Source organism: Sphaerodactylus townsendi, linkage group LG02 (genome assembly GCF_021028975.2).
Source record: "Sphaerodactylus townsendi isolate TG3544 linkage group LG02, MPM_Stown_v2.3, whole genome shotgun sequence".
Classification (NCBI taxonomy): Eukaryota; Metazoa; Chordata; class Lepidosauria; order Squamata; family Sphaerodactylidae; genus Sphaerodactylus; species Sphaerodactylus townsendi.
The window spans coordinates 25,103,339-25,128,005 of NC_059426.1; the positions used below are offsets into that span (position 1 = coordinate 25,103,339).

The 24,667-nt window shown below is 42.0% G+C and overlaps 1 protein-coding gene across 1 annotated transcript in view; it reads left to right on the forward strand.

Moving 5' to 3' along the window:
• Positions 1–24,667, forward strand: part of TTN (titin) — a 371,903-nt gene that overhangs the window by 186,787 nt on the left and 160,449 nt on the right. The window contains 26 exon segments of the mRNA XM_048484469.1: positions 164–241; positions 594–677; positions 1,505–1,573; positions 1,823–1,906; positions 2,359–2,427; positions 3,360–3,443; positions 3,847–3,918; positions 4,088–4,162; positions 4,326–4,400; positions 4,572–4,646; positions 4,813–4,887; positions 5,058–5,132; positions 5,323–5,406; positions 5,967–6,356; positions 6,886–6,966; positions 8,523–8,606; positions 8,834–8,917; positions 9,944–10,027; positions 10,178–10,258; positions 15,326–15,409; positions 15,767–15,841; positions 19,544–19,621; positions 20,798–20,881; positions 21,609–21,692; positions 22,007–22,090; positions 23,744–23,812. Of these exon segments, the coding sequence (XP_048340426.1) occupies positions 164–241; positions 594–677; positions 1,505–1,573; positions 1,823–1,906; positions 2,359–2,427; positions 3,360–3,443; positions 3,847–3,918; positions 4,088–4,162; positions 4,326–4,400; positions 4,572–4,646; positions 4,813–4,887; positions 5,058–5,132; positions 5,323–5,406; positions 5,967–6,356; positions 6,886–6,966; positions 8,523–8,606; positions 8,834–8,917; positions 9,944–10,027; positions 10,178–10,258; positions 15,326–15,409; positions 15,767–15,841; positions 19,544–19,621; positions 20,798–20,881; positions 21,609–21,692; positions 22,007–22,090; positions 23,744–23,812 (2,361 nt within the window).

Genomic DNA, 24,667 nt, shown 5'->3' on the forward strand with positions numbered 1-24,667 from the left:
GCTTTCTTTCATTTTTTAAAAAAGGTATCTTTTAGTTCAAAAATGATAGTTGGGGAGAATTATTGTAGAAATGTTTTTAGCCGTGTTTCTTGTTGCTGTTCTGTTTCAATGCGTTTTGAGTGGCTGGAGATCTTTAAAAACATCTCAAAAACTATCTTTAAAGTGCCCGAGGTGCCAAAGAAACCTGTCCCAGAGGAAAAAATCCCAGTGCCAAAAAGAAAAGAAGCCCCACCAGCTAAAGGTAAATCAGTTTAGGATTTGCTGTGATTATATAAATTTAGCATCCCTTATTCTCTTTTCGGTAGCTGTACGTAACATGTCAAAAAAAGGTGTTTTCTTTTTGAGAAGTTTTCTCCGTGTTTGTGTTCTTGAGGTCTGTGTTACACTTCTGTGCCTTGTCAAAACAAAATTACATTCTTAGTGTATCATATATTTAAATTTAAGTACCTGAAGTTCCTAAGAAAGCTGTCCTTGAAGAGAAAGTGCCAGTTTTTGAGTTTTCTTCGTGTTTGTGTTCTTGAGGTCTGTGTTACACTTCTGTGCCTTCTCAAAACAAAATTACATTCTCAGTGTATCATATATTTAAATTCAAGTACCTGAAGTGCCCAAGAAAGCTGTCCCTGAGGAGAAAGTGCCAGTTCCAGTACCTAAGAAAGTGGAAGCTCCTCCTGCTAAAGGTACATTGCCTTGTAATACACACAGAGAGTTAGGCCTTTGTTCATTTAGCCATCATTGTGAGCTACCGTCCTGATATATTGGCCTGTATCCTACCATTTGGCCAAGCACAGCTGAAAGTCTTTCTCCATCAACTGAGGAGGAAGGCTCTGGCTGTGGGAACTTTTTCCAGCCTAAGGCAGGATACCAACCCCTATCAATTACAAAATCATATTGATTTCTGTATAACTGCCCGATCCAAAGGCTGCGGCAGCCAGGGATAGCACTATGGCTGTATCGCCTCAAGAGGCCTTCCAGGCAGAGCAGGGATGCAGTGAAAAGTGGAAAACCATCAGTTGTATGAAAGCCCTCCATAGGGCAAAAATGACTTGCCCCACCCATTTTGGTGGCGTAATTCCAACTCCTGCAACAGGGGTGTTCTCTGGCTCAAAGCCCAGTGGTTCCGCCCCCAGGAATGCCCCTAGGCCATCCCCCAGGTGCGCCAGCATCCAACTTTAGGCCTCTACAAGGCACAGGCTCTTCTTGATCAAGTGCTACAAAGCTCTGCGAAGCTCCACAGTTCCTGCCTGCCTCCCTGTTTGCCCCCCTCCCAGTGACATAAGTTCCACTTACACTGAGGGGGTGGCCAAACATGCCAACATGGCCCCCAAGCCTGTTCCAAGGCTGCTTCACCCCCTCATCTGGTTTGAGCTGCCCATCCTTCAACTGAAAATGATCCTGATACATCCCTTTTGGCAGTTCTGTTTTGGTTTCAATTTTGTTTCTTTTGTTTTCAAACTGAAAGGGTGTAAACAGTTAAAAACTGATATGCCGATTCATGTTTTTAAAGTGCCGGCAGTGCCAGAAGAGAAAATTCCTGTTTCAGTTCCTAAAAAACCAGAGCCTCCGAAACCAAAAGGTACCTCAAATTTTATCTCAAAAAATATATGTAAGTTATACTTACATGCCTGTTTTTCCCCATATATCCCATGTAAAATAAGAGCTACATACTATGAAGTGCGATATTAGCTGCACCAAAGCATCAAGAGCTTCTAGATTCACAACTGTAGTCCCCCGTATATTGGTGGTTTTTTTATGTTTTGTCTTCTGCTACTGTGTTCTGTTTCTGAAAGGCCCATACATATTCAATTCCTTAATATCTTTAAAGTGCCTGAAGCACCCAAGAAAGTTGTATCTGAAGCCAAAGTGCCTCTTGCTGTACCTAAAAAGCCAGAAACACCAGCAGCGAAAGGTAAATTACGTTACCAAATCAGTCTTCCTTCTCACACGTGTTTACTTAAATAATCAAAAATGTGACATGTGTTGTGTGTCAATTTATTATTTTTGGCCCTTTCCCTACTTACCTTAAGCCCCGCGCTACTCTCCACAAGTAGCGTGGGGTCCCACTGCACTCCCCACGTCAGTGGCGGCAACAGCGCAGCCTCCCTGACGCTGCCGCTCTTGTGCCCGCTCAGCGCTCGGCATCCCTGGCGCTGGCGAAAACGGCGCCTTTGGATGACCCCGCACAGAGCACGGGGTCATGGGGACGCCCAGACGTGCGCCAGGGATGCCACGCGCTCAGAGCAGCGCGCAGCGACGGCGGCAGCAGGAGAAGTGGGGAAAGGCCCTTTGTTTCTTGATTGTCAACTTTTTCTGTAATTGTCTTGTCGTGACAACGCATTGTACATTTTCTTCAAATTAAAGTGCTGAAAATACCTGTTGAGCCTGTTGAGGAGGAAGCGCCTGTTTATATACCAGAAGAAGAGGCAAAAGGTACATCAACCGTTCATTCACTTTGTCAAAGGTCTCTTTTCAATTCATGAGGGTAGCATCATCATAATTCTTTGCTTTGTTCTTCGAATGGATGATGGAGTCTGATCTTGTGAGCATGTACTCTGAAATGAGTCACATGGAGTTCTGCGGGGCTTACTCTAAAACAAATAGGCAGAAGCTTATAAGTTTAATGTTCATTTCGTGCTATTTCTTCTTGGCTTTGTTCCACGCTTCTTTTTGTTTTGTGTTTTGAAAATACAACATTTTTTTCTAAAGGCAGGAGTTGATTGACGTTCCCGAAGCGAACGCTAAATGAAGGCATCTGTAATGTTTTGTAAAGTAAGGTTTATAAGCAAAACTACAGCTAGTATCCCAATAAATATTATGCTAGTTCTGTAGATCAAAGAAGGCATTAGACTTAACTTGTATTGAACAGCAGTTCAATATTTTGCCAGACAAACTGATTTAAAAACTGAATGGAGTAACATGGCATTGATTGCTGTTCAAAGGAAAAAAGTGGGGGGAAATCCAATGGTTCAAGCTCTTTCAGTAAAAAGTAGCTGTGCCTCAAACGCAGCCACCATTGTGGGCGGCAGAGGGGGCCCCAGCAAAGGCCGGTCTGCCCGACTAAGGGCAGAAAGGCAGCCTCTGGGCTGGTCTGTGCATGCGCAGGAGCTGGGCCTCGATAGGACAATGTGCTCTCGCAATTTGTGAGAGCCCGTCATCAGAGTGGGCCTGACAGGGCCTATAAAAGGCCCTGCCTCGTGGCCCAGGGCCCGCTCTGTTGACAGACATCAAACACAATTGGCCTTGTATATCCTGGCCTGTTTTCTTTCTGCTTGTGTACGCTTGTGTTCCATAGGACAGATGTTTTCTTTTTCATTCTGAAATTGATTAACACAAAACTTTAACATGAAAAAATATGTTTAAAGTCCCAGAAGTGCCAAAGAAAGTTGTCCCAGAAAAGAAAATTCCTGCAGCTGTTCCCAAAAAGGTGGAACCTCCCCCTCCAAAAGGTACATTCATTTGTATTAAAAAGAATAATTATTTCAGAATTTTTATCTTGATCTGCAACAGTTTTTTTGCTAATAAACTTAGTTCTACAAACTTCTTGCCGCTGAATTTGATGGCTTTAGAATAGCTGTGTAAATGAAGCGTTTCAAAATTGCGTAGTTTGAAAGTGTATTCTTATGTCAATTCTGTCTATTTGCAGTGTGTACAATCACATGACTGTCTTGTTCTTAATGTGAAATGCTGTCTGCTGAGCTCTTGAATTATTCGAATCCTCATTCGTAAACTGTTCTGATAATTTCTTGCTCATACTACACCTCTTACTGTCCTTAAGTTTCATGTTGTTTGTAAGCACTGTGTTTACATTGTGGCTTTAAAATGTACTCTTACTGCACTCTGTTTTCAAAGTACCGGAAGTTCCTAAACCTGTCCCAGAAGAAAAGGTGCCTGTTGCTAAAAAAGTACCAGCTCCTCCAAAAGGTAGACATAAAATTGTATTTAAATATCACTTGTATATTAATAAACTTTTAGATAATTCAAGTACATATTAAGTAATTCTAATCATTTGTTTCAAGCTTTGTGAAATTTTCTCTGTTTGTTTGTGGTGGCTTGAAAAACATGTTCTTAAAATTATGTACTGTCTTTAAAGTGCCTGAAATTCCTAAACCTGTTCCCGAAGAGAAAGTGCCTGTAGCCAAAAAAGTGCCAGCTCCTCCCGCAAAAGGTACAATATAAAAAATGGTTTACAAAAACATTCATTATTACATGACCAGCAATTTGTAATCATCAGTAAAACAATGGCATAAATAGTTCAAAACATTGTGATATAGGTTTTTATGTGTGGTAGGATAAAAACTCTTTCTTACAATACCATCATGTCTTTAAAGTGCCTGAAGTCCCTAAACCTGCACCAGAAGAGAAAGTGCCTGTTCCCAAAAAGGTTCCAGCTCCTCCAGCAAAAGGTATAATACATTAAATAGTGCAGAGGCACTTTTTAACATTGATAATCATTTCCATTCCTCAATGAGGCATTACAGAATTTAAATAAGTAGTTCAAAACCTGGTGTTGTGTTACATGTTTGTGTGTGGTGGCATCAAAAGAAACACATTCTTACAACACTATGTCTTTAAAGTGCCTGAAGTCCCTAAACATGTGCCGGAAGAGAAAGTGCCTGTTCCCAAAAAAGTGCCAGCTCCTCCAGCAAAAGGTACATCCTTACATGTAATACATAGAAATATTCATCTTAACATTTACATTCTTAGTTTAAAGTCCATTGTTTGTAATGTCTTTTTTTAATGTTATGCTTGCCATCATATGTGTTTGTCTATGGTGACTTGCCATCAAATTCTTAAAATCATATAATCCTTTTAAAGTGCCTGAAGTCCCTAAACCTGTCCCAGAAGAGAAAGTGCCTGTTCTCAAAAAAGTACCAGCTCCTCCAGTTAAAGGTACATCCATATATGTAGTACCTGTAAACATTCATCTTAGCATTTATATTCTTCAATTAAGTTTTAAATCCATTGTTTGTGATGTCTTTTTTAAATGTTATGCTTGCTATCATGTGTTTGTGTGTGGTGACTTGAAGTCAAATTCTTAAAATCACATGATATCTTTAAAGTGCCTGAAGTCCCTAAACCTGTCCCAGAAGAAACAGTGCCTGTTCTCAAAAAAGTACCAGCTCCTCCAGCTAAAGGTACATCCATATCTGTCATTCATGCAAAACATTGATCATTACATTAACACATGGTTTATGTGATTCTATTACGCATGAACCCAAACATCTGTATCTTGCATCTTGTATGTCTCTGTGTTGTTTGTAATCTTATATATTTTGACTGATACTGTACAAGAAACAATGCTAAAGTGGTACCATATTTTTAAAGTACCCGAGGTGCCCAAGAAAATTGTCCCAGAAAAGAAGGTACCTGTTGCTCCTCCTAAAAAAGTAGAAGAACGGCAAATAAAAGGTACATTTATTCTTTACTGTCAAAATTTGAACTGGATGTACTATCTTCATATTGCTTGATTCTGTGTTTTGTCATGGTTTGTGAAATATATGTAGATGATCTTACTGTGTTTTGTTCTCATTTCATGTATCCATTATGTGGTTTTATGTTTTTGTTTTCATTCTTCATAAACCATTTTAAGATAGCTACTTATCTAAGATAGCTACTTTCTAAGTCATTTGGTGGATTCTGTGTATGTTTATGTGGAAGTAAATACCAGTGGGACTTACTCCCCAGTAACTGTGCATGGGATTGCAGTCTGAGATACATAAGAGAAAGGCCCATGAAAAAAAAATCTACTTCTAAACCAGAAGGAAATTAATCTACTTAAAGATAATTTTGTGTCTCTGTGAATGTCTTGTGAATATTTTTTCTTCTTAACCTCTTCTATCATCTTCTAATTATGATATATTAATATTTTAAATAATATACTTGAGGATGATAGCAGTTTTATTTTGTTGTTTGCTTTTATGTGCCAGCAACATTTTTGAAATAATTAAAAGTTAACAATTTCATTGAAGTGCCTGTGGTACATAAGAAACCCATCCCTGAAGAAGTCATTGCTCCTGCTCCCGCTGTTGAAAAATACACTTACGAAGAATACGAGAGGCGTGAGACATATGAGAAGATTGAAGAATTTGTGCAGGTTCAAGAGGTTGAAGAAACTGAAGAATATGAGGAAGCCCCAGAACCTGAAGAATATGAAGAAGTCCCAGAACCTGAAGTTGAGCAATATGAGGAGGCACCAGAGCCTGAAGAAGTTGAGCAATATGAGAAAACTCCAGAACCAGAAGAAGTTGAACAATATGAGGAAACTCTGGAACAAGAAGAATTTGAATATTATGAGGAGGTTAAAGAGACCAAGGAGACTGAAGTATATGAGGAGGTGTATGAGGTTCCACCAGCAATAGGTATATCGATTCTTCGTTTGTTGTCTTTGCCCTAAGACTGAGTTCTTCTTTTGTCCAAATCGTGTTTTCCTGATGTTCATTGCTTAAAAGAATCCTCCCTGGGGAAATTAGATTAGACCAACCAGATATTGTTCCTCAGGACATTAAAAGACCTTATTTGTGGTTACAGCTAAGTACAAATAGCAACCGCAGACTAATAATTTCATGTGATCTTTTGAATTGTCCAAATAAGTCATTTTGTATAATAAATGTCTGATTCTTGACTTGAACATGGAGAGAAAACTGCACTACTAGTGATTTTATCCAGCCAACATACTGAGTGAAAAGCACACTTTTTAAAAAATAGTTATACGTAACAGCAGTTTTTAAATCTCTGAGGAAATTCACATTTGCAGAAATATTGTAAAATTTTCTTGTCCAGTCCTCCAAAGTGTCATCCTCCACCCCCCACATTCTTTTATCCCCTGATTTTAGTAATTTCATTTATTTGCAAGTAACCATAAAACTCCTTAATACAATGTTTTTCAAGTGCCTGAGGTGCCTAAGAGACCCGTTCCTGAAGAAAAAGTGCCCCGTGCTGTACCTAAAAAGGAAGCTCCACCAGCCAAAGGTACTCTTGCTGTTGAACAAATTCCTTTAAGTATCCCAAAAGCCCAAATTTTCTCTGATGAGATCTGAGTTTTCATTAGCCAGCAAGATCACAGGCAGGATAATAAAACAATATTTATTTCAATAATTCGGCACTCATTAACCTGCCTAGTCCTCCAAGTCATTTTTATTGGCTCATGTAAGATTTAGAACACAATGCCTGTCTTTTTGGGATGAAGGCTTGGGTTCAGGTTGAATTGCATCCTCATTTAGGCCCTTTCTGCACGGGCCATTTACGGCGCCCTGGGGATGGCAAAAACACCGTCCCCAGGGAGCCGTTCGCACAGGCGGCGCTGCTAAAATGCAGCAGCGCTGACCTGGCTCCCCTCCACCACCCCCAGGGCGGCGTCAGGCTGCCTCCAAAAACCTCCCTCCTGGAGGGAGATTTTTGGAAAACAGCGCGTTCCCGCTGGCGCTGTGTGAACGGCACCGCCGGGAACACGCTGTTTTCCCCGTCTCTCTCCCACTCACCTAGTTGCCTTCGTCGCTTTACTGGACTGCTGAGACCCTCCCTCGCTGTCCTCTGACCCATGGAGGTCGGAGGGCAGCGTGGGCGGGTCTTAGGAGTCCAGCAGGGTGACGAAGGCGACGAGGTGAGTGGGAGAATTCCTGCCGACGAGGTGAGTGGGAGAATTCCTGCCGGTGCAGGGGCACCTTACATACAGAAAAACAAGTCCCTTTGATTCAGTTTGCCTTACTTCCAAGTGAATTTTCTCAGGGTGCTGTTTGCACGCTTATGGAGGTAAGTCCTATTGAATTCAATGGAACTTTTGCTTATGAACGCATAGTATTAGCTGTTAGTTACAAAATTAAATGGTCTATTGCCACAGGTGTCAAACTCGCGGCCCTCCAGATGTTATGGACTACACTCATCCCCTGCATGATGCTGGCAGGGGACAATGGGAACTGTAGTCCATAACATCTGGAGGACTACAAGTTTGACACCTATGGTTCAAAATGTAAAACTGAATAGAATAATAGTTTATTCCAACTGAAATAGGAATTACCATTGGTTGCTATGCCATGGTCTCTGAAGCTTTACAGTTTTGAGCTCACTTTGGGTTTTGAAAATGCAGCCGATTAGAGAGAGAATGATAGGGAGTGTTTGGTGGGATATTTGCTCAGGCATGTACATCTGGATTGTTGCATTGGTCTGGAGGTCAGAGGGCACTTTCGCCCATGCAGAATAATGTCCTTTCAATCAACTTTCAATGCACTTTGCAGCTGGATTTTACAGTGGGAAATAGCAAAATCCGCTTTCAAACAATTGTGAAAGTGGATTGAAAGTGCATTATTCTGCATATGCGAACGTGCCCAGAGTGAAGTCAATCTAGTTCACCAGTTGGAATCGTCTATATCATGTGGAATGGTTTTAATTAGCATTGCCACAGATGGGCATATTTTTTTTAATTGTTGTGATTTTGTGTGAGGCTTTAAGTTTGTTCTGTGTTTTGTTGTGTTTTATTCTTAATTCAAAGAGTGAGGAAATTCTTTAAAAAGAAATCAATGTTTTTAAAGCACCTGCAGTGCAAAAGAAACTGGTTCCTGAAGAAAAAGTTCCTATTGCAGTTCCTAAAAAAGAAGTGGCTTCCCCTCCTAAAGGTACATTTGTTCTTCACTGTCATTATGAAACAATAAACTCTTCCATTTCATCTTCCATTTACATTTTTGCATAAATACGTTGTGCACTCATATTCATTGGCTGTCTATGTGTACAGCTTCATTGTCTGTGATCTTGCTTTTTGTTCTCTTCTTTTCATAATTATTAAGTAACATTCTTCCAAGATTAAATAAATCACTCGCTAAAAATCAGTACTGTATCTTTAAAGTTCCTGAAGTGCCTAAGAAAGCTGTCCCGGAAGAGAAAGTGCCGAAGGTTGTTCCGAAAAGAAAGGAGCCTTCACCACCTAAAGGTAGAATCAATACTAAAGTAACAACAAGTATCCAGATGTTTATAGTCTCATGGCTTCAGTTTTGCAGGGCTTGTACGATGGAGCTATTCTGGCAGACCTATGGTGGAGGCCAGCATTGGTATTTCCAACAGAGGTGGCCTCCCTGTCCCTTGTCCCTCCCCTTTTGCCTTCTCCATCTTCTCATCCTTTAGTTAGATCTGTTTTTTAGTGCCATTGGCTGACATGCCAGGAGCTGACTGTGTTTAATTTCATGTACTCATTGTAAGACTCCTTGATCCCATCATGGGGATGGGTGGACAATCAATCAATCAATCATACCTGGCCGAGCAGGAACTCTGTTTCCCGCATCATGCTGCAGGCCTTTGAGCCCCCGAAAATTCTGCTCCTGGATGTCAACTAGCCCTTAAGAACAGCAGGGGGACAAAGAAAAAAAATTCCTCCCTACACCAATGGAAATGCTGTCCCTCTGGCAAAAAAGTGTTCTGCTGGCAGAATAGCACCTTTGAATTTAACTCTTTATCAGCCACCCTACCAGGTTTTTATTTTTATTCATAAGCTTCTAATTTAAACTGATTGTCCAGTACGAATGCACTGCATTTACCCACAGCTCATGTAATCCAATGTCAGGGCCATATCTGCAGTGCAGAAAGCCATCTGAATGTTACCCTGTTGAGCTTTTGGACTACTGAGGATACAAAGCGTGGCACCAATTTGTTTGGAAAATATAGGCATGAAGGAGAAGTCTAGGATCTCAGTAAGCAAAGGTGTTTCTATGCCCGCTGTGGTGGGAAAAAGAAAAACCTCATTGCTTGAGTTATTATCCATTTTTTTAAAATGCGAAAGAAAACTGTTCAGAACATTAGGAGCGTGGATTATAAATTTGTTTTCTAAGTGTCTTTCTTCAGTTGTGTCATTGTTATTTTAGCATCGTTGCATTGATTTGTTCATCTCCGTTGCCTGTTGTCTTTCTAACCTACATTTTGAGAATCCTTTTGACGTTTTCTAAATATACTAATATCTTTAAAGTGCTTGAATCGGAAAAGAAAGATCTCCCAGAAGAAAAGGCCCCTGTGGGTATTCCCAAAAAACAGGAAGCTCCACCCCTGAAAGGTACATCATCCATTTCACAAACTTCCATGCTTTGTATGTTCCCTTCCATGTACGATTGTTCAGTCTGTTTGTTGGCCCCACCCCTTTCCTTTGTGATTTCTATATGTTACATTTGTACATATACTCAAAAAGAAACTAATATCTTTAAAGTGCCTCCACCGGTAAAGAAAGCTGTACATGAAAAGAGGAAACCCGTCCCAGCCCCTAAAGAACCAGGGCCACTTATTCAAGGTAATATATCTCCACCTGGAACTGGAGTGAAATGGGAGGTGGCTTCTCTTTATTTTTGCCCTCTAATCTTATTTAAAGTTGAGTGTTTTGTGTGAGTTAAACAAAGTGGAAAAGAATTGTAATTTTGTGCAAATCTGGAGATCAATCTAATGAGATGCATTGCAAATTGGTAGGAGAACTTGGAGTCTCTCATATAAATCTCAGTATAGTCATCATCATCTCTAACCAAAAATCTCTTCCAATATCCTGCTCTCAGTATGAGGCCTATTTGAATCTTTAAAGAATTAGAGTTCTCATAGTGCCTTTATAAAGGAAAAAAAACTTGGGGCACTTTTGCACATGCCGAATAATGCACTTTCCACTTTTAATGCACTTTGCAACTAGATTTTACTGTGCAAAATAGCAAAATCCACTTGCAAACAATTGTGAAAGTGGATTGAAAGTGCGTTATTCGGCAAGTGTGAAAGTGCCCTCTGAATGTTTTATCAGTTTGGCTTTTAGCATTCCAGGTTTTTCTAAGTAACTGAATACAGAATAAAAGGCAGGCTATAAACTAGATCTTTTATCACTGTAATTCTAGCAAGGAAGAAACCACAAGTGTAGAACTTTGCAAGACGATGTGTACTGTTGAAGTCCTTCGTACTGTGTGTCATTTGTATTAACGTTTTGGTTAAACCGCCTATGTTCCTAAAAAAAAATACTAATATCTTTAAAGCACCGGAGGTTCAAGAGATGCCACATGAAATAACTTCTTTTTGGACTTCTGAAGAACTGGAACGTCCAGCAGCCAAAGGTACATCAACCTTTCAGTAAACGTGATTATTAATGAACTGAAATTAAGGAGTTCAAGTAAGCCGCTTTTCGAACTCATAGTCACAATTCTTCTGTACTAGCTTCATGAATAATTTATTTTTGTTTGTCTGTTTCTTTGTGTTTCACATTTTTAACTTTCCTAAAACAAACTAATATCTTTAAAGTGCCTGTGAGATCAAAGAAAGACATCTCTGATGAACAAGTATCATTTCCAGAGTCTAAGAAAGAAGCTACGTCAATTGAAGGTACATGCGCCTTTAATTGCAGATCTGATTTTCTAACCTCTTGGGGAGTGTTATCAGTGTTCTGTGTTACAGAGCCTAAGTTTACAGGTCTGTTAGTGTATTTTGTGTGAGGCTCCATAGCACATGTAATCGCACCTTTGAAGATTTTACCCCCCGAAATTTAAAAAAAACACAGAACATATGACAGTAAACATGCAAGAAGGAGTGAGCTTAGCAACACAATAGAAAATGGCACCAAGGAGAAAGTTTGGGGGCGGCAGAGTGGCATGGAAAATGTTTTAAAGAGATTGCACAACCGTGAAAATTTTTTGAAAATGTTTCAGGCTAAAGAAGCATTATAAAAGAGGGTGTATTTAAAATGTTTTGAGGCATCAAATAAAACATTTTCATCCCCACCTATCCCACAAGGTGCCTTTTGAGAGGGGAGGGGAGGGGAGGGAGGGAGGGAGGAAGTTTGTAAGACACTTTGAAGCTCCTTATGGTTGAGAAAAGCAGGGTAGAAATCCAAACTCTTCTTCTTCTGTATGCTTATTTTGTTATTAAAATTGGACACATACGTGTACTGTGAATTTTATGTAGGACTGGGTAGGCTCAGGTCAAACAAAATGCATCTGCTGCTATTACATCAAGTTTTATCTTGGGGAATTTCATTAAACCTTGAAAAAGGATTGCTTCTGAGGGATGCGTTAGAAGTATGAGTGGGCTTATTAAATAAAGCTGGGCTCTGTATGTTTTAGTCTTCGGTTAACTTTTTTTGTCTTAAGGTTTTCTAACTATGGTTTTATATGTCTTAAAATACACTAATATCTTTAAAGTGTCAGAAGCATATGAAGAAGTTCTGCTAGAAAAATTTGAAGAAATGTCTATCGTTCCTAAGGAACAGGAGACTCCGCATACTAAAGGTACATTGCCTCATCAACGGAGCCAGGAAAATGAAAATTCGTCATTACTTAAAACTTGTTCAAATTGATGCTGTTCTTATGTTTAGTGTTTTATAAGTTCTTACGAGAAATTAATTTTGTTTCGTGTCCGAAGCACCAAGAAAAGGAGTGGCTGAAGAGAAGACAGATGTCACAAAACTTAAAAAATCAGAACCAGTTCCTAAAACAGCAGAACCTACTACTGTATCTAAAATGACACAGCCTCAACTGCCAAAAGAGGGACTTGCTCCTAAGACCCCCAAATCGGAACCTGTTTCTAAACCAAAAGCTGCTAAACCTCAGCCTGCAGAAAAGAAGATCGCTGTTGCCAAACCCTACCGCAAAGGACTTAAGTCGTCGCCTGAAACAACAGAACCTGAAATATCAGAAGAGAAGATGGCTGGTGCAAAATCAAAAAAGATAGTCACTACAGCTGTTGAAACAGCAGAGGCTGAAGAGCTTGAAGAGGTAGCTATAGCTAAATTCCATAAAGGCCATATTGCAGTTCCAATAGTAGAAAAGGAAATCGCTGTCGCTGAACCAAGAAAAGTAGAATCTGTCATGTGTGAAGCAGTTGAGCCTGAAGTGTTTGAAGAAATAGTTGCAGCTAAACCCAAAATGAGAGCTATTGTGGTTTCTGAAAAAGCACAGTCACTAGGGCCCGAAGATAAGCTAGCTGTAGCCAAACCCAAAAAAGGAGATTTTGCAGTCCCTGGAGCAACAGAGAGTCAGATGTTAGAAAAAGAGATAGTCATTGCCAAACCCAGAAAACGAGAACCTGTTGTGGAGTCTGAGCTAACAGAGCCTGAAGTATCTGAAGAGAAGATGGTTGTAGCTAAGACCAAAAGGAAAGCTGTTGCTGTCTCTAAAAAAGCAGAGGATGTTGTGCCTGAGAAGATAATAGCTGTAGCTAAACCCATAAAAGGAGGTATCGCAGTGCCTGAGACAAAAGAGTCTCAAATGCTAGAAGAAGAGATAGTGTTTGCCAAACCCAGAAAACAAGATATGATAGAGTCAGAGACTACAACACTTGAAGAGAAGATGGCTGTAGCTAAAATCAAAAGGAGGCCTGTTGCCATTTCTAAAAAAACAGAAACTGTTGTGTCGGAAGAGAAAGTAACTGCAGCTAAACCAAAAAAAGGTTTTGCAGTACCTGAAACAGCAGAGACTCAAGTGCTAAGAGAGGAGATCGCCATTGCCAAACCCAGGCAACAAGAATCTTTGGTAGAATTTGAGGCAACAGAACTTGAAGTTTCTGAAAAGATGGCTATCACTAAAACCAAAAGGAGAACTATTGCTGTTTCTAAAAAAGCAGAGGCTGTTGTGTCTGAGGAGACAGTAGCTGTAGCTGAACTCATGAAAGAAGGTATTGCAATGCCTGAAATAATAGAGACTCAAATGTTAGAAGAGGAGCTAGAGGTTCCCGAGCCCAGAAAACAAGAATATTTGATGGAGTTTGAGACAACAGAGCCAGAAGTATCTGAAGAGAAGATGGTTGTGGCTAAAACCAAAAAAAGAGAGATTGTGGTTTTTGAAAAAGCAGAGTCTCGGGAGCCAGAAGAGAAAGTATGTGTTGCTGAACCCCCCAAACTTGAACCTTTTGGGGGGCCTACAATGGTAGAACTTAAATTGCCAGATGATAAGATGATTGATACTACGGCCCCCAAATCAAAACCTGTTCCAGTGCCTACAACAGCAGAGTCTAAATTGCCAGAGGAGAAGGTATCTAAACCAAAAAAACTAAAGCCTAAACCAGCAGAGGTTGAAGTTCTGGAAGAGAAGATTTTCCAAACAAAATCTAAAAAAACACTAACTACGGTGGTGCCTGAAACTGCAGATGCTAAAGACCTGGAAGAAAAGGTGGTAGTAGCCAAACCTAGAAAACAAGAATCTTATGCTGTGCTTGAAGCAGCAGAGTCTCTGCCATCACAAGGTAGTTGTCATCTGGAAAAATAAAACAGTTCTAATGTCTTAATAAGCATTCGTCTTCTTGTGCTAAAAACAAAAACCATCTTTATATGTTACATTTGTGTGTCTGGTAATTCGTACATACGAGTATGTCAAACACGTTTTTAGCATCTAGTCATGTTCCATTTGTCTCTGTCTTTTAGATATTATTGTACTTATAATGTCTTGTTCACTTCTTACCATTAACACTACCTAATATTTTTAAGTGTCTGACGTACCTGAGAAACCTGTCCTAGAGACGTAAGTAATTTTCCCATGACTTAAAAAAAACCCAAAACAGAAGCTTCACCAGGTATTCAAACAAAAAAACAAATAGTAGATTTGTTTCCCTGATGAGCAAATAATATCTTTTTAAAAACGTTTTGTTCTACCTGCCACTGAAATGTGTGTATGTGCTCCTTCTTTCAAATCTAGATGCAGATGTGTGCTCCCTTTCTCAATAAACTGAAGTTGCAGTGGCATCATAGGCAGACCTACACCCTTCTAAACCCTTTGAAATCAATGGTCTTACTACTCAGCCGGACTCTCAATGAGGGATGACTTACTTCGTTCATATGTATTTTATAAAACATGAAGCTCTAAGTAATTTGAAAGTATGAAATGAAAAAGGCTAGCATTTCATTAAATATTGATTTTAAAAATCACATGCCAGGAAGCCCACACAAAGCAGATATTCTCACAAAACGGATGGTATTGCAACAATTTTGAAGTTCTTCAAAAGTTCTGTTGAGTTGAGCCTTTCCCCTCTGCCGATGACAGGAAAGTACAAAGCTTCCAATGGAAAAAAAATTGCTTCTGTAAACAGAAGAAGTATTGTGGGCAAATGGGAACTGGGTGTTTTTTAGAACATTTCTTTTGGAAACCTGAAAATAAATGACAGTGTGCCATTTGTTCATTCCTCAACTCCAGACGCATCGAAGAACCTATGCAATGCGTTTCTGGGCACGAGGGCTTCTTGCTTCTTACCAAATATGTCTCTATTCACTTTTACTGTCTGTATCATGAATGCCCTTGTCTCATTTTCTGTTTGTTCAGGTGTACATTTTGGTGTCTGTTTTCTTTATACTGTGTTGTGAACCTTTTGAAGTTCTTCCAAGTAAAATATACTAATCTCTTTAAAGTTCCTGAGGTGCCCAAGAAGACCGTGACAGAAGAGAAAGTAACCATTGCAGTGCCTAAAAAGCCTGAACTTCCACCTACTAAAGGTACACCTCAGTCATGGTGTCAGTTCTGAAGGGAAAAAAATATAGTTGTGAAAACTTACCCCTTCTTGACAACTCTGCAGTCTTTTTCTAAAAAAAAATCTTTCCTTTCTTAACTGAAAATATCTGAATAGGTACAGGCCACAATGCAAAAAAATTAACCACCCTTTAGCCCCATTTATTTCAGTGGGACTTCGCACGTAAATGTGCACTGAATTGCGTGGCATCGTTGTAAGCGGGCATCTGACGTCACCACTAACCTTTTCAATATTCCTCTAAAGGTGTTTCTTGATGCTTAAGACTTTAACCTACATTTTAAAATACTGCAGTGTAACAGAAAGTAATGCTGTTTCTTTAAAGTGCCTGAGGTACCCAAGAAACCGGTCCCAGAAGAGAAGGTGCCAGCTGCTGTACCAGAAGCACGTCCAGCTAAAGGTACTGCACATGACAGAGGCGCAGAAGTATCATAATAGTATCCATTTTGTTCCTGTAAATAAATGTGGCCATTTTTATCTTAGCAGTCATCTTCAATCCTTGTGTTTAGAATCTACAGATAAATTATTTTCAGTGAACTTTAATTTAATTCTCAGAGTAATTGTGTATTTAAAACAGTTATCCTTTATGCCAGTGATGGCGAACCTATGGCACGGGTGCCAGAGGTGGCACTCAGAGCCCTCTCTGTGGGCACGCACAAACAGAGTTCATCATGGGGGGGGGGAATCGCCCCCCCCACATCTAGGCTGGCCTGGGCTGCTGGGCTCGATTATTAGCATTAAATCTAAGACCTAGTTTTGGGGAAGCAGCATAGGTAACCCTGTTAAGCGCTGCTAAACCCCACTGATTTTCATACAAAGAACTTAAAAACGATCCTTTACCTGGGAGTAAGCTCAGTTGCTGGCAATGGGGCTTGCTTCTGAGCAAACGCTCCTAGGGTCGTGATTCACCCGTTGGAAGAGTTGCACGGTTGCTTCAAAGCAAAGCCAACAACTACCACCAAGCCTACTCCCAAGTAATGCATGCCTCAGAGCCAACTATTTTTCCAAAACTAAAACCTCAGTATTCAGGTTAAATTGTCGTGTTGGCGCTTTGCGATGAATAAGTGGTTTTTGGGTTGCAGTTTGGGCACTCGGTCTCAAAAAGGTTCGCCATCACTGCTTTATGCAAACATTAGCATGTGGGCAACTTTGTGCTTATTTTCAGAAGCATATCCCTTTGTGTTCAATGGAAATGTAAAACCAGGGGTTTGGGTCCACTGCAAATTTCTGCAGCTGAAAGGGATTTCCATCTGCAGGATTTTTCTGTGTTCCACTTCCCACTTCAGCCCAAAATACAACTTAAAATGGCGCTTCAGGGAGAAAAGGGACTCCCCCAGGAGCAGTATAATGTGTCACTCAGGTCCTTCCTGCACGGCAAATTTAAAACAGATTGCAGGCGGGATAGATGAACCTGTCGTAGCCCCGGGCCTTTTGCATGTCCCGTGCTCAGGGAGCACATTGGCCAGGGCATGCACCTGGGGAAAAAAGGGAAGCATGTCCGAGCAACGTACTTCCTGGGGCAGCCATTCGGCTATTGCAGTCAAGAATCCAGCGGCCATTACCCGCATGGCCACGATGGGGGTTAAGTCGGGCCTATGACGCCGTTGCCGCGACAAACGGTCCCGCTATGACAGGAAGACGGTGCAGCGATCCGCACAGGTGCCAGTGCCGTCTTTCAACGCTTGTGCCAGAAACCGGCAGCCGTTTGCCAGGCATTGGCCAGCACAGGCCTGGGAATTTCACCCCCCCCGCCCCCGCAACAGCCTCGGAAGTTGCAGGAGCCAGGGGGGCATGTCCCCTGGCCCAGCGACGGTTTTGCTGGAGCCCGGAGGGGAACATCACAGTGCAAGGCCGCTTGGGAAAGGGAGTGGGGATGGCGCCTTCCGTAGCCGCTTCGCCATTCAAGACGGTAGCATTGGCTAGTCAGCCTGTTTCCCAAAACCTCACTGGGGAAGAAAGGTCGGAACAACGCCACAGCGCTGAGGAAGCCTTGAGGGCTGCTGGCTGCACAATGCAGCGTTTCATGCCCTGAACAGCTCCCTGAGGGGACAAGCGCTTTTGCCGCCCCCAGAGGCTGTAAAAGGCCTGTGCAGAAAGGCCTCCATATTAAAACAAAAAATCAGTGCATGATAGTGGACCAGGGGCTTAATTTGTACGGCTTAACTTGAGCCCTAGGCAAAACCTGAGTTTGATGCCTCCATGTAAGTGGCCACCTCCCCCACCATGACCAAACAATGACTTTTTTTTCCACCAGAGTTGTTTCCTAAAGTCACCATCAGATTATAGAACAGGGGTAGGAACCTGCGGCTCTCAGATGTTCAGGAACATACTCCCATCAGCCCCTACCAGCATGGCCAATTGGCCATGCTGACAGAGGCCTGATGGGAATTGTAGTTCCTGAACATCTGGAGAGCCACAGGTTCCCTACCCCTGTTATAGAATAACATCCCCCCAACTCCTTTCACAAATCTGAATATAGCAAATGGGCCATGCCAATAATAAAGCTTTGAAATAATATTTGAGAAACATTTTGTAAAATGCTTTCTTCAAAATGTTTTATTACTGCTGTAAGCAGAAAACAGTTTTACATGGTGTTAGCTATCCAGTCCTCCAATTGTGGAAACAGCATCACTTTCGACAAGTTATTTTAAACTGGGGGGGAGCCTTAGATTCTCCCTTTAAGCTGTGATTTCTGCAAGGAGAATCTGGGCTCCTTAGTTTAGAAACAAGTGATGCTGGAATCCACCCCCAAACAACAGCATCATTTTAAATGGTGGTGCTTAAACTGGGGACCTTTAGATTCTCCCCCTTTAAAATCCACATGCCGAAGGGGTAGGATTTAATAACAAACAACAACAACAACAACAACAACCTTTATTATTAGGGCAGTGAGAGAATAAAAAAGAAAGAGTTGTTAACAAGCATTGGTGGGAAGGGAGGAATTTAAAAAGAGTAATCTGGGGAAATTTCTTTAGGGGGGTGCCTAAGCTTGCTCGTTCAAGGGTGCAGAGATTATTAGAATAAGCAGCAATTCAAGATTCTCAGGGAGCATCTTTTAGCAGGATCTTTCTACTCGATGATAATTACTTCAAAGGATTTGGGTGGGGAAGTCTGGTTCAGGGGTCTAAAGCGAAGACCCCTCGAAAGGTGTAGCCCCCATCTCCTATTAGCTCCCATTTGGAAACAATGGGGATGGGGCACTCCCTTTGGGGAGTCCATAACTTTGGAGGCTTCCTTAACCAAACCCTCACCAAAACCTGCAGGTGATATCATCAGGAGAGTCTCCCAAAAAATCCCTGAGGAATTTCTGGTGCTGCATAGCCTAAAGATCTGCGCCCCTGCAGGGCCAAAACGGAAAACGGCGCCACTGAAAAATACAAAATCCCTTACAAACCTGCAATTTTGTCGCCCACCACAAGGTGGCGCCCAGGGCAGCTGCCCACTTTGCCCAATGGGAGGTACGCCTCTGTAGTGGACTCACTTTAGGAGCGGGATCTGTGCAAAGTCCTTCCCCTAATTACATGGAGTTTTGCATATACCATGGATTTAAGCCTCTTCCACTGCTTATTGGCTCTGCGTGGATGGAAGGGGCCTCAGTTTGTCTTTATTCTGAGGAGACAGTTGCTGTAGCTAAACTCATAAAAGGACGTATTGCAATGCCTGAAACAATAGAGACTCAAATGCTAGAAGAGGAGCTAGATGTTCCCAAACTAATACACTCAGTGTAATGTGTCACTCAGTATTAACGTGTCACTCGCCGCTGCCCCCACCACCTTCTGTCTGTATGATCCAAGCCAATGCATGTAAGACTGTGAGTGTGTAAAGTGCTGTTGATCACAGCCACCTTGTGGCAATCTTGTAGGAATTTCAAGGCAAGAGACAAGCAGAGGTGGTTTGCCATTGCCTGCCTTTCTGTAGTAACCCTGGTAATTGTCACCTTGAAATAATATAATACAAACCACACTAAATATAAGTTAAATAAAACTTGGGTAGAATCATAGCTTGAATTGCACTTTCTTTTCTCTTTTGTTTCTTAAAAGTTGTGTAAGCCCTAACTTTCATGGCAAAGGGTCACTAAAAACAATACTTTTTCCTTTCGTAGTGCCTGAGGTACCAAAGAAACCCGTTCCAGAAGAAAAAGTTGCTGTTCCTAAAAAGCCAGAAGCACCACCAGCTAAAGGTACGTTCATCTTATCATGTAAGAATAGGCAACACACACAGAATTTGAGTCTGCATAACTTTGAAGGCACCTCGTTGAAAAAAAAGAAAAAAACGACACGTGCACAGAATCGCCGTGCAAAAAATAGTCTGTTCTTTAAATGGTGTAAAGGGGGGGGGGGCTGTGATGCAAGCAGAGGAAACCTCTGTGGGAAACCTTCAGCAAATGGCGGGCGACCCGGAAAATCCCAGCAGCAGCAGAAAATGACAGGCGCGAGAACCGCTTTCCCTGGCAGTGCTTTTTTCCCCCCATGCTATGCAGGCAAAAAAGCTAAAACGTTTTAAAACATCTGCATGACTTTTTATTTGTACTGTGCAGAACAAGCCCTTGTCATGCAGAAGATCCCAAGTTCAATCCCCAGCATCTGCAGCTGAAAGGATCAGGTGGTATGAAATACCTTAGCCCAGTGGTGGCGAACTACAATTCCCATCAGGCCCTGCCAGCATGGCCAATTGGCCAATTGGCCATGCTGGCAGGGGCTGATGGGAATTGTAGTCCATGAATATCTGGAGTGCCATAGGTTCGCCACCACAGCCTTAGCCTGAGACCCCCAAGGAGTTGGTTCCAGTCTACAGACAATGCTGACCTAGGGCGTTTCCCCACTCAGCATGATTCCCCCTATGCCGCGCGCTGCTCTCAGCGCGCGGCATCCCTGGCGCACGCCCGGGAGTCCCCATGACCCCGCACTCTGCGCGGGGTCATCAAAAGGCGCCCTTTGCAAGAGAGCCAGGGATACCACGCGCTGAGGGGGCGCGACAGCGGCAGCGTCGGGGCGACTGCACTGTCGCCGCCCCTCTCGTGGGGAGTGCTGGGGGACCCCGCGCTACTTGCGCGGGGCTTAAGGTAAGTGGGGAAAGGCCCCTAGATAGATTCGTTATAAGGCATCTTCATGTGTATATCGTAGTCAGTGGACTGCAGCACTAACAAAGAGGCAGGGAAATTCCATTCAATTAGCAGAAATTATTGTAGGGATCCAACCAATACCATAATAGCGTCAGTCATGGTATTAATGAAACACATCCTGAAAGGTCTATTTGCATAATTGATGTTGATTTGTGCCTTATCTGCTCTGTGCTAGTCATTAACATATGCTAATTCTTGGAATATATATCACTAACATAAATTAATATTTTTAAGTGCCTGAAGTACCAAAGAAACCTGTCCCAGAAGAAAAGGTTCCAGTTGCTGTACCGAAGAAACCAGAACCTCCCCCTGCTAAAGGTACGAGCTATTCTGAGGAATAAAGTCTCTGTCAGTCCCAGCCAAAGCCAGAGGAGCAGAACGCAGTGCAAAATGTAGCGCTGCCCTCCATCTCCAAGAGGACTTTGGGGCTTTCCGGCAGTTCAGGAAGCAAGAAGGAACTCTGAACCACCACCACCACACCGCCAGCAGAAAGGCCCATAAGGGTTACAGGACCAAAAGGGTGGCAAAAGTCCCAGGGCCAGGATGCAACATTCCTGGCACTAAATCCCAGGAGGGAGCGACTAAGGTCAGCTCTGCCCCCAGGAATGCCCCAGCCTGCCCCCCACGCTGGTGTCTGATTGGGATGCCAGCATAGCCCCGCTGTTGCCTGAACCTCCAGGTTTTGCAGCATGGGGCTGAGGGATGGGCAGCTGCTGTTGCATCTGCCACCTCTGCTGAGGTAAGTGCCCTGGAGAGGGCAAATACGCCAGCACAAGGCCAGTCCACTCCCTAGAGCCCTTTTGGGGGAGGGGGGGGCATTGGATGGAGCTGTAAGTTGTACATACTTTAAAAGCAAAATCTGTAATTATTGATATATTGATTTATTCCATTGATATATTGCATAACTTCAGAATTTGAGTATGCAATTTGTGTGACTTGCATCATTTAATAACTGATGTGAGCTGTATGTTGTATTATTTTTGGCAACTACTTTGTATCTGTTGATGAAACTGCAGTTATAAAAAGGATGTTAATATTTTTTAAGTGCCTGAACCGCCAAAGAAAATTGTTCCAGAAAAGAAAGTTCCACCTGAAGAGCCCAAAAAACTAGAAGCTCCCCCAGCTAAAGGTACATATTGATAATATAATAGAACAGTTTGTCTTACATGCTGACTATTAATATTTGAAGTTTTTTTTCTTGAGGGAAAAAGGGGGTACAGATTTGTGTCTCTCTGTCTTTACATTATGGTGTGCAAAGGGAGAGGGAAAATCTTTTTTGCACGCGTACTCGAACTGTGTCATGCTTTTTCTGGTTCTTTCTAGAAGAATACATTAATCAAGGAAGAACCTTGTTTTGTCCTGTGGCTTACAAGTTCTGCATGTTCTTTGTATTTTATAAATACTCTTGGAATGTACACTTAAAAAAAACCCCTGTCTTTAAAGTTCCTGAGGTGCCCAAGAAAGTGGTCCCTGAAGAAGTAGTACAGGTTCCTGAGGCCCGGAAGCCAGAGCCTGCTCCTCCTAAAGGTACTTGTTATAACTGAGAAAACCCGAAGTAATTACTGGTTTAGTTTTGTAACAGTGCTACATATTCAAGCTCTGATGCACAGAACATGGAATTTTCCCATGTTCCTCTCTGTTCTTGTAGTCCCTTCTGACCACTAGAAAGAGCATTCCCAGGGTTGCAGGGCCCACTTAGAGAAATAGCCCTGTAGGTCTGGTGGCAGTAGTCAGGAGCAATAAACGGCTGAATACATTCCTCCTTCCATTTCACAAGTGCATCTCCCCCTAGGGAGGAACAATGTCATCATTCCTGTTCCCCTCTGTGGGTCCCACAACCCTCAGAATTATCTTTCTGGAACCTGGAAGGGGCTGCAGGAATGAAGAGAAAGCAAGATAGCTTTGTAGGCCTTCTGAGCATCTGTGTGATTGGATCCAAGCTGACATTGATTAGTTTTCTTTTAATATAATTGGATACTTAGGAATTCATATTTAATAGCTCCTTTTCCTATTGAAATAGTTACATCAGTAGTGTCAGTTGGGTAGCTGTATTAGGGCCTTTCCCCACTTACCATAAGCCCCGCGCCTCAAGTGGAGCGGGGTCCCCTGGCACTCCCCATGACAGGGGCGGCGACAGCCCCAATGCTGCCGCTGTCGCGCCCCCTCAGCGCACGGCATCCCTGGGGCTCTTGTAAATGGCGCCGTTTGATGACCCCGCGCAGAGTGCGGGGTCGTGGGGACGCCCGGGCGTGCTCCAGGGATGCCGCAGACTGAGAGCAGCGCGTGGCATAGGGGGGATTGTGGAGAGTGGGGAAACGCCCTTAGTCTGTAGTAGTAGAAGAAATTTTGAGTCTAGTAGTATTTTAAAGACCAGCAAAAGTTTCTAAAATATTAGCTTATGTAAGTCAAAGTTCACAGTTAGATGCATATAGGCATGAAGGTACACAGCTGTTATTATCCCGATCAGAAGAGGGGAGTTACAAAGAAGGGCCAGTTGAGTGAGGATGTATTGTAGAGATACCATGCAAAGTTAATCAGCTTGATCAATGCCTGGTCATATTCATAGATGTGGAAAATGCCAAAAAATAGCATCTGCAATGAAATAATAATCCTATTCAGCCTTGGGAGGGGAGCTCATTGTCCTGAACTTGTTGGTTAATTCTTCAGTGGAAAATCATTTCTTGTAGTCATATGTAGTGTATAATCTGCACATGTGGCAGAATGAAAAATAAGACTTTAAGCTTTACATGGACGTTAGACTGCTTCTTTTCACCTCCCTGATTTTCTTGCTCTTTTTTGCTTGCCGTACATCTTGGGAATCTTAAATTAAAAATAACTCACTCTGTTTGAAGTTCCTGAAGTAATGAAAATTCCTCCAGAAGAAAAAGTACCTGTGGTTAAAAAGTCTAAACCTTCAACACCTAAAAATATACATTAATATACTTGAAATCTTGTGTGTTATTTTCAATGTTTAATTCTTTCAAATGTTAATTCTTTCAAATGCTCCACATCCTGATATGTCCATGTACTGTTGCAATCACCTCCTATTAGTTCATTTCTTACTAAGCAGCATCCATTGAGTTTCTTGTGTAGACGTTGTTTTCTCTTTATTGTATTTCTTGGTGTTTTTCTTCTACATTCTATGTTTAAAATATTTAAACTGACCAATGTATTTTAAAGTGCCTGAAGTCCCCAAGAAACCTGTTCCAGAAAAGAAGCCAACTGAACCAGAAGCTCCTCCCACCAAAGGTACATGTCAGCCTAATTCAAAGTACATGGAAAGGTCTTCTCTGATTCTGATGAACCGTTTGTCTTTTGTCCTGCTGTGTTTTCTACTGTGATTTACAAAAATGAACTGTCCTCTGAGATGTTCAGGATGCTTTTAAACATATTTATGTATGAAGTCTCTCGTACACATCATGGTTCTCAGTGGTCTCTTGTCTCCGGTGAGGTTGCTGATCTTTTTGCTTTGTTTCAGCAACTCTGCGGCATGGCGCTCCCGGATCAATCACTAGGCCTCAGTTTTCAGTCAGTTAAATCCACCTGCTATAGTATGAAATTTGTAAGCAATCAATGTATGGAGGCTAGAAGTGCTGTTGGATGGCATGGTGCTCCCGGATCAATCACTAGGCCTCAGTTTTCAGTCAGTTAAATCCATCTACTATAGTATGAAATTTGCAAGCAATCAATGTATGGAGGCTAGAAGTGCTGTTGGATGGCATGGCTTTCCCGGATCAATCACTAGGCCTCAGTTTTCAGTCAGTTAAATCCACCTGCTATAGTATGAAATTTGCAAGCAATCAATGTATGGAGGCTAGAAGTGCTGTTGGATGGCATGGCGCTCCCGGATCAATCACTAGGCCTCAGTTTTCAGTCAGTTAAATCCATCTACTGTAGTATGAAATTTGCAAGCAATCAACGTATGGAAGCTAGAAGCAGTGTTGGATGGCAAGGCTTTACCCCTGACTTTCACATGTTAATGGTGATCAGAAGCCAGGTGTACAAACTGTATTTGTGTAAAGGGTCTGGGAATATGGTATGCCCTGCTGCCTTTTTAATGTGTTGTTTATACACAGGCTTGAGGCTGCAATTATAACAACAGTT